This window comes from Mesoplodon bidens, assembly GCF_964165515.1.
Source record: "Mesoplodon bidens genome assembly, chromosome: 11".
Lineage (NCBI taxonomy): Eukaryota > Metazoa > Chordata > Mammalia > Artiodactyla > Ziphiidae > Mesoplodon > Mesoplodon bidens.
In genome coordinates this window covers 50,405,980-50,415,745 of record NC_138167.1, presented here as the reverse complement: position 1 = coordinate 50,415,745, position 9,766 = coordinate 50,405,980, and the positions used below count along the sequence as shown (strand labels likewise).

At 41.7% G+C, this 9,766-nt stretch overlaps 1 protein-coding gene across 1 annotated transcript; it reads left to right on the top strand.

Moving 5' to 3' along the window:
* The first annotated feature begins 7,504 nt into the window (after nt 1–7,504).
* On the top strand, nt 7,505–8,446 carry LOC308625196 (kinetochore protein Spc25-like). Its single transcript, XM_081249133.1, has one exon. It carries the CDS (start codon nt 7,514–7,516, stop codon nt 8,192–8,194), a length of 681 nt encoding a protein of 226 aa, XP_081105259.1. The 5' UTR covers nt 7,505–7,513; the 3' UTR covers nt 8,195–8,446.
* Nucleotides 8,447–9,766: the final 1,320 nt, after the last annotated feature.

The window sequence follows — 9,766 nt, the reverse complement described above, 5'->3', positions numbered from 1 at the left end:
TTAGCAAAACTGACACACTACAAAGCCATTGTGGTCTCCAACAGTAGGCGTCTCTCTAAGGAATTTCCAAGAATAATGCTGATGAAATGTTTACCTTATGTGCCGTCTTTAGAACACAACACTTGTTAAAATGTAACTCCACTATTCAAACTGACGTGTGCTAACATTATAAGTGGGAAAATTGTCACTCACTTCTGGTACCAACATTCTGGCTGGTACATTCTTCTCCTCTCTTCCATCATTAAGGCAATTACAGTCTCCCTGCTGAGAATACAATCGACTCTACAATATGATGTTATCAGCAGTCTTCCCAGAGATCCTCTGTGTTTAGAAAGTTTTTTTTTTAAATACAAACTCTCTTCCATATGTGTTGTGATTTGTTAAAAAGTACTTGAAAAGCCCTTATTTGTTGCCACTGATCTGCCAACCTGACATTTGGTTGTAAAAAAAAAAATTCTTTTTAAACCTGGGTAACACTAAACACTATACATTTCCTATTTCCTTTTGTTTCCCAAAGTGTTTGTATTGGTAAAACTTTCAATATTCATAACTCTGAGACTTGACACTTTTTCTGGAAAACAATTCCATTATGGGAAAAGGTTATGGCATTTTATTCCCTTTAAGTCACGGTTTACACAAATATATGTTCCATCCCAGTAATTTCTCAGAGTGCCCAAGAGCTTAGTGATAGCTGAATTCTGAGTAAAACCATTAGCTTGGATGACCATTAACTAATAACTGCTATTATTTGCTCTTTAATGATACAGTGAGCTCATTGAGGTCAGGGCCATGTCTCATCCATATTTGTATTCAAAGCAACTGGCACGTACTAAGCACTCAGTAAATATTTATCAAAAGACTGAATGGTTTTTTGTGGGACTTTAAATGTTTGTCTTTAAAAGTGACTAACTCTGGATGAGAGACTCAGATCCAGAATTGCAAATTCTAGGTGAGTATAGAAAACACAGCTGAGGTTAGTGGACAAAGAAAGGGAGTTATTCTCAATCTCTTTGCCCTTGTTCATTTCCGTCAAAAACTGTTTCTTGATTATATACTATATATCAAACTTTGCATCAGACTATAGAAAAATCAAAATAAATGAGGCAAGGGCCTTGCCCACAAGTATTTCACAGTCTTGTCTGGCCTAAAGACCCAGAGGCAAATATAACTGCAGGGTAAGTGCTTTTAATGGAGATGTGTATACAGAGCAAGAAGTGAGCAAATGTATTTTCTAGTTAGAATCTTAAACTACCTGAAAAGAGGTGGCTGGAGTTCCAGGACTGAGAGGTGCATAAATGGTATGGCTCCATTTTTGCTTCCTAAATTCAGATGCCCAGTTTGGGGGGAGGGGGCAGTTTACTAGGCTCCACGCCTCCGGACAGTCCAGGTCCCTCCACAGCTGAAGGAAATTAGTGCTTATTAACATACCTGAGCCTGTAAAACTGGAAAAGTCACTTAGGTATGGTTTTCCAAACAGAACTCAGGAGGCAGCCGTTCATTCCAGTAAAGTATTTCTCAGATGCGCACAGTAGAGCATTGTATAAGTACACTGCATCTTTAAGGAGAATTGAGTTTGCATCTATATTGTCATTCACTTATTTGGCTAATCCTTACAGAGCACCTGCCAGGGACTGATGGATTCCTGACTGGCTACCACACATGAAACCAAGGACCAGCAATTGCTAGTATCAAGGTGAATATCAAGGAGCTTGAGTTAAATGACAAACAATTTCAAAACAATATGACAGTGTCTAAGCAGATAATAATGGCACCACATATATATATATATATATATATATATATATATATATATGTATAAAACTTTGCTTTGGGGAGACTTTGGTAGAACTTCAGAAAGGAGATATTTCCACTGAATCTTGAAGACTGACGACGAGTCCACCAAATACAAAAAGAAAAGCCTTCCATAGATAATTGGTAAAATTTAACCAAGCATATTTTAGGTAACACTTTTAATGACTTCCTAGTCATCTTCTTTAGGTACTGATTGACCCCAAAGGTAGCCAGTGAAGCAAATTCTCCAGTATCACTCTGAAGCTTCTTTGGAATTCTCTGTGACTCCAAAAGAACTGGGAACAAGCGAGACATCCAAATACATATATTGAATCACTGTGTTAATTGACTAACTATATAAAAAGTGAAACTCTAGCTAATAGCACATGAGCAGGTCAAGTCTGACCTACCTTCAAATACCATTCTTACTTCTCTAGTAGTGAAATATGAGCCTCTCCAAGAACATGCTTGGATCTACCAAACTAACAAATATTTACTTGATGGCTACTCTGTGTAAATCACTTGTCTAGGCTCTATGAGCCTGGAGATTGATAAAAGAAAAGGAAACTTTTCAAAAGACAAAAGTATCCATATTTCTAGTGGGCAAAGACCAGGCCTTTATAGAACCAATAAAAAGGATGGTTCAGTTGCCAATTATGTTTCCCACCTAACATAACTCATTCATTTATTCTCCTATATGTCTTGTTTCTGACTTTGTGTTCTGTAAGGTCTTTCTTGTCGTTTTAAGAAAAATCCACTGTGCTGGAATCAAATAGTGAATGCCCTTCATTTAGCATAATTATGTTTTACAGGTTTTTTCTAACCATCCTCTTGTTTTGAAATTTCAGAAGCTCAGTAAGTACAATCTGGGGAACATTAACTCCTCAGACACCCAAAACTGTTATTTACCATTTAGTTTTCATTAAAATTTCCATTAACCTTTCCTCCATCAGCACACAGATTATAAACTGCAATCAATTTTCTATTGAATAGAAGGAAATCTTGCTTATAACTGATAAAACAACTAAATAAATGATTTTGCTCTCACCTTCATCCTTGGTTCTACAGAGTTGCTTTCTAATCATTTCACAAACAGTTTGGTAACTTTTACCAAATGTTAGTAAAAGTAACTGTGTAAAAGTAAAATTTTACAAAAAGGTTAAGTTTCCAAATATGTAGATCAAACCCCGCAGTAGAATCAACTCTCAATTATTTATACCTAGGTGCAAATCTAGGCATAACAAGACACATAATTGAGAGAGCAGCTAAATTAAACAAAGTGTAGAAGCTTTGTTCAAAGTTCCATCTGAGACATATACATGTGGAAATCATAGAAGCTATTATTTGCATATATCAAGTTGAGTAGCACAATAGAGAGTATTTGGATTCCAGTAACTCCTCTAGTAACAAAGGAGATGTATTTCAATTATTTGACCTTGTGGTCAGAGATCTCATTATCAGAGGTAAAAGTACTAGAAGCCTTAGGTACATATTCCAGAACCTTCTTTCACTGTGTCAGAGAACTTCTTACTACCCTGGACTTTAGGCGAAGGGAGAGAAAATACTGGGCCCTTTAGCATTTTGAGGGGTACTCATGCCTGTTTTAGGAAAATTACTTAAATTATGACAATAATAAAAATTAAGAGCTAAAATTTATTGAGCTATTATTACGTTCCAGGAACTTCACAGACATTGTCATCCTTAATCCTAACACAGCTCTCTAACATAGATAGTAGTAATTATTCCCATTTTACAGGTGAGATAAGGTCCAAAGAGCTTAAGGAAACTTGCCAAAGACCCACAGCTATAGCTCGTGAAAGCCAAAATTCAAGCACTGGTCTGTCTGACTTATAAGCCCAAACTCCCAACACTCCTCCAAGCCATAGGGACTGACATTTTACAGCCCAGATATTACATATTGCATATCTCCAAGTAATGCCTCCCATCTCCAAGAGCCTGAGGTCTCAGCCAGCCCCTGAGCTCTCTCCGTGTCATCTGCAAGAGATCTGGACCTGCCACAGTGCTACTTCCTCTTCCTGGCTAGCAGGGCTCAGTGCTGAGGTTATACAGGGTCCTATTAAAAATATCCCCCTTCCCCACTCAGGTTTAGAACTAACTTAGAAGATAGACTCAGGAATCGGTCAAGATAGAAATGTCAGCTCTACTACCACAAGGACTGCATCAGAGGACAGAACTAAGAAATGTAATCAAATAGGCTAACTTAAGCTCTTAGCTCTGGGTCCCCTTTCACCCACCTGGATGTTAAAACCCAAGCCAGAGGCAAGGCTTGGGACTATAGAGCAAATGTACTTACTCAGGGTTGCAGCCTTGGCCTGGTCCAGGACAAAGGAGTGGAAGAAACCAAATCTCTCACGCTCTCAGCCTTTTAATAAATTAGTTCTATCCACTTGTGAGTCATGGATCTAAGGCTGTGGTCCAGCATCAGGTTGGGCGCCCATCCTACACAAGGAGAGGTGAGCAAGGGGCACAGGGGCTGCTCTAGTGGATCAGCCTCCAGTGGAAATCCGAAGAGTAGAAGAACCAAACCCCCACCTCGTAAGAAGTTCCTTGTACCCTTGCCAGGGGCTTGGTGGTTTTGTGAAAAATAGATTTTCACAGGATTCTATTAAACTAAATATGATTATACTTGAAAAGAAGAAAAATCAAAGGAAAAATTTCCTATTGTTCCAAAGATGAGTACTATCACCAGACATAGTAATGCATTAAGAAAGAGAAAATAATCTCCACCTACAAAGACTTTATCATTTCATCGGTGGTGGCGGGGTCAGGAGTGTGAGATGAGAGGAAAAAATGCGTGATCCATATGGTGTTGCAAGACTTTGTTTGCCCCTGAGATCCACTCTCTACCCTCCTCCACCTGGCTCTATGACCCGGGAGCCTGCCCTCGTGGACTGCATTGACAGCCTCCTCCTTTCCCGACGGCTGGTTGGGTAAAGCCAGGTGGAGAACACTGCCAGATGCTAGAGGGCGAGCGGATAGTAAGGTTGGGATGTTTATTTGTTTGCTTGTTTTTTGGCCACCCCGCAGGGCTCGTGGGTTCTTACTTCCCCGACCAGGGATCGAACCCGCGTCACTGGCAGTGAAAACGTGGAGTGCTAACCACTGGACCACCGGGGAAGTCCCAGCTTGGGATGTTTATCGCCTCAGAGCAGTGGGCGTTGGCTGAATCCCTCCGCTGAAGGCCACAGTTCCTGTCCGGCGGTGCCTCTGAGTTTCTATAACCGTTCCCTCGCCTGCCCCTTCAGTCCTCGTGGTGGGACCAGCCGCCAGGGTACAGCGCCGTATTCATTTCCCTAGCTCCTGCCGCACCTTCAGAAGTAGTCCCTTTATGAAACACTGGTCAAATTACCCCATTTGATTGAGCAATCTCTTTCCTGCCCAAGACCCTGACAGATAAATACATACATAATGATAAAAGCAGCTCTTTACAGCTTTCAAACCTTTTTTACCTTTTGAGTCGCCTGGACTCCTGCAATGGCCTGCTAAATGATTGCTCACACCCACAGGTGCCCTGTCTCAGCCCGTTCTCCACAGGGCAGCCACGAGACACTCCTCTCTGTTAAAAACCCGTCTTTGGCTTCCCATGGCACCCAGAATAAAATCCATATATCCTGGGCTTCCCTGGTGGCACAGTGGTTGAGAGTCCACCTGCCGATGCAGGGGATGCAGGTTCGTGCCCCGGTCTGGGAGGATCCCATATGCCGCGGAGCGGCTGGGCCCATGAGCCATGGCTGCTGAGCCTGCGCGTCCGGAGCCTGTGCTCTGCAATGTGAGAGGCCACAACAGTGAGAGGCCCGCATACTGCAAAAAGATAAAATAAAATAAAAATAATGATCCTTGCTTCACAGGGCCATTGTCCTGTGAGATTGCTGTCCAGGAACAAGAGGTTTATAAACTGTAAAGTACAATGCACATGTCAGTGTTAGTATCCCAGGTCCCCAAACAGAAGCTTTTGCTCACATGAGAACAAAGGGACACAGATACAGCACGACACTTGTCCCCAGGGGCGGAAGGCAAGCAGTATGAGGGACAGGTGAGTTTCCTGGGGTGAAACCTGGTGAGTTCAGTCCAGAAAGACTCCATGGAAAATATAATGCAAGCAGAGATTTGAACAAAGAGGGCTTGGTAATTATGTTCTTAGAAAAGGGAAGTTGCCGTCTGTGAGTGGAGGGGCAAACAGCTGAGTCTGCCCAGAACTACTGAGTCAAAATGTTTTCTCTCCACAGATGAACATATGTCCGGGCTACATATGCTGGGTTTTGCCTTCAATGAATTCAACTCTGTGTAGGGAGGAAGGGACATGATTTTTTTAAATGTGATGGGACAACATTTGGGGATTTTTACTGATTCTATTACCAACCCCCTTTGTTTCCTAGTACCCCTCACTCTTTTTCACACATTGGGTGAGAGCAGCATTTATTCCTTCAGGGATGAGAAGATTCAGCCAAAAGCCAAAGCTTTTGAGTTTCAGATGCTTTGTTTTTTAAACTGTATAAACCTATGTCCTGAGTAAACTCAGGGCACAAGACAAAAGATTTAGAATGCATAATGATCTCAAAGTAAAGCTGGCGGGGGGAGGGGGTTTTGGAGGGAGCAACAGAGATGGGTGCTGTAGGGAAGTTAAAACAATTCTATTCCTAAGAAAGAGGCCCTGAATCCTGCGCCCATCCATGTTCCACCTTGTGCCACTTTCCTGAGCCCAGATTTGCGGTTTAGGAGTCGAGTTGAGGCACATGGCAATGTTACCAGCTCCAGACAGGCTCTGAGGCTCCATGCATTCCTTTCCCAGGTGTAACCCAGAATTTTCCTAGGCCAGCCTGATGGGCAGCAAAGGAAAGGTCTGCAGGGGTAGCTAAGTGGGAGCACCCAAGACAGTCTGAGAATATCTCTCAGGTGCGTGACAACAGTGCAGACATAGCCCGGGAGCTGCAGCAGTGACCTGCATGACCACCACGAGCTGGAAGGGAACAAGGACACCAGCCTGGATGCCCGAGGGCATGGCTGACAAAGACCAAGTAACCTTCAGCGGCCAGCACAGCAATACTCCAAAGACCACCCAGGGAAAGGGGCTGAGTTATTGAGATTAAACTTTAGTCAGGTTATAGAAAAATGATGAGGTTTATTTCTATACACCTGAGTGAGTGGACTGAAAACCTAACCCACTTCAGAAGTAGCAACACAGAGGAATGTGCTTTCATTGTCATAGGAGCTGGAGAAGTGTGGATCGGGAAGGCACGGGGGCCCCATCTCCCCTACACACACACACACTTACTTCCAGGGCCATTTTTCTTTACATCATATTGATTTCACCTCCTCATTTAAACAAGCTCACACAATAGGGACTTTACTGCATCTCCTTCTGAGCACAGTCCCATCTTTCAACCTCCTTGAACTGCTTAGCCTGTAAATTATGGAGGTTTATTCCAATGCCCCTCAGAGCCTTCCCAGGTCGTTTTTCATGTCAAATATTTTTTTCATGGTAATAAGAAAACAACTCTAGATGTGTTTAACACAGCAGCCAACGTGTACCCAAGGGGTGTAATTAGCACTTACTACCTTCGAAAGAAAAGGCAAGATATAACACAGCACTGCTTTCCTACAAGAAAACGCTAAGGTACAGGGGGGAGAAATTACTTCAAAATTGTCTTTCTCATCCGATTCTGGAGACCCGCTGTTGGTTGGTATCGCATTGTCTTACAAGATGGTAGAGGACGAACTGGCACTATTTGATAAAAGCATAAATGAATTTTGGAATAAATTCAAAAGCACTGTCAGTGACACTTCCTGTCAGATGGTGGGCCTAAGAGATACCTACAAGGATTCCATTAAAGCATTTGCAGAAAAGCTGTCTGTGAAATTAAAGGAAGAAGAACGAATGGTTGAGATGTTTCTGGAATATCAAAATCAGATCTGCAGGCAGAATAAGCTCATTCAAGAAAAGAAAGAGAATTTGTTGAAGTTGATTGCTGAAGTAAAAGACAAAAAGCAGGAATTGGACGCACTGACTGCAAATATCCAGGATCTTAAGGAAGAATACGCTAGGAAGAGGGAAACTATTTCCACTGCTAACAAAGCTAATGAAGAGAGGTTGAAAAGGCTACAGAAATCTGCAGACCTGTATACAGATCGACTTGGACTAGAAATTCGAAAAATTTATGGTGATAAGTTGCAGTTTATATTCACTAATATTGACCCTAAGCATCCTGAGAGCCCATTTATGTTTTCCCTGAGCCTAAATGAAGCAAGGGACTATGAAGTGTCAGATAGTGCTCCTCATCTTGAGTGCCTAGCAGAATTTCAAGAAAATGTAAGGAAGACCAACAATTTTTCGGCTTTTCTTGCCAATGTTCGGAAAGCTTTTACTGCTATTGTTTATGATTAATGTATAAATAGTATATAAAAACCGTTATCCCTATTGTGTTTCTCTTTTTTAAAAAGGTCTCATTATTCGTTGTTTGTCTATAATCCGTTTGTATTTTTGTAACATTTCTGTGTGCTGATTTCTATAAATTATTTGAATTAAAATCTTAGGAAAGAAGATTTATAAAGTCAAGCTTTTGGAGGTCATGGACCAGTAATAATAAAAAATAAGGGGGTGTGGGCCCAACCTAAGGTTCGCAATTTTTAAAATGTACTTCACAAAATAAATATTATTATCCTAATATTAAAAAAAATTGTCTTTCTTCCTGAGGTACTTGCAAGTGAAATTTACTATGGTTCTGTTAATTATAGAACAAAACAGGGGGTTACTTAGCATATGCCAGGCATCCCCTCTTTTGGAGGGAGTAAAATAGGCTGCCTGTGGATTGCTAAGGTCATTTGCAGGGACCAGCACCACTGAGGATTTCAAGACGCCTCGTCAGGTGCGGGGTAATGATGACAACTGATGCTATTAACAGCACTTAACTTTGTGTGTGTGTGTGTGTGTGTGTGTGTGTGTGTGTGTAGACGTACTGTAGGCTTCTGGGCTTTTTTCAGGGTCACCGCTCCTGTCAGAGTGGGTGAAGAACTGGCTCTTTGCCTTTATAATAAAGGATTCCAAACTCTGTTGTTTTGTTTTGTCTTGTTTCCCTTCTTCAAATTATGTTTTTAAAAGCACTATGACTCATATTTAGAGTGTTTCCCATTTGGCCTGATTGGTGGCCTCTTTCTATCACTTGCACCTTATTCTTAGATTTAAGTAATCATTCCCAAACACTATGCTGCTTTAAAGTTTAATTTTCTGTTAGATGAAAGAATACTTGGGTTGACCAGGAGTTTTAAAACGCCACCTAAAGATGTCATGGGTCAGCTTGAATTCAAAAGCCTAGCTATTTTTTTAAACCTCACACACATTTTAACGATTTTATTAAAGTCCAAGGCATTGGAGAATATGGAGTGAATTTCAGGAGAAAATGATTTTATTTGATTGAAATTACATATTAATTTGTTGCAGCTGGGTGAAGGATGGGGCATTTTCTTTGCATCTTAAGAAATACAGTGAAAGCATTAAACAGGATGGATTAGGGCTTAATGCTCTAAATATTAAAAGACATGCCATTTGGGTTTAAATCACTTCAAAGTTAGAGATGGTTCTAGTGATGGAAGCCAGATTTGTGCCTTGGTTTTAAGATGTCTCTAAAATGGAAGGTGGAACCACAGAGGGTCTTGACAGACGTTAGAGAGCAAGGTTAGATAAATATAAGAATTCCTCTCAGGGCTTCCCTGGTGGTGCAGTAGTTGAGAGTCCGCCTGCCGATGCAGGGGACACGGGTTTGTGCCCCGGTCCGGGAAGATCCCACATGCCGTGGACAGGCTGGGCCCGTGAGCCATGGCTGCTGAGCCTGCGTGTCCGGAGCCTGGGCTCCGCAACGGGAAAGGCCACAACAGTGAGAGGCCCGCGTACCGCAAAAAAAAAAAGAATTCCCCTCAAACTGCCTTGAGCTAAAAGATGAAGACTTAGGAAACTTTAAAG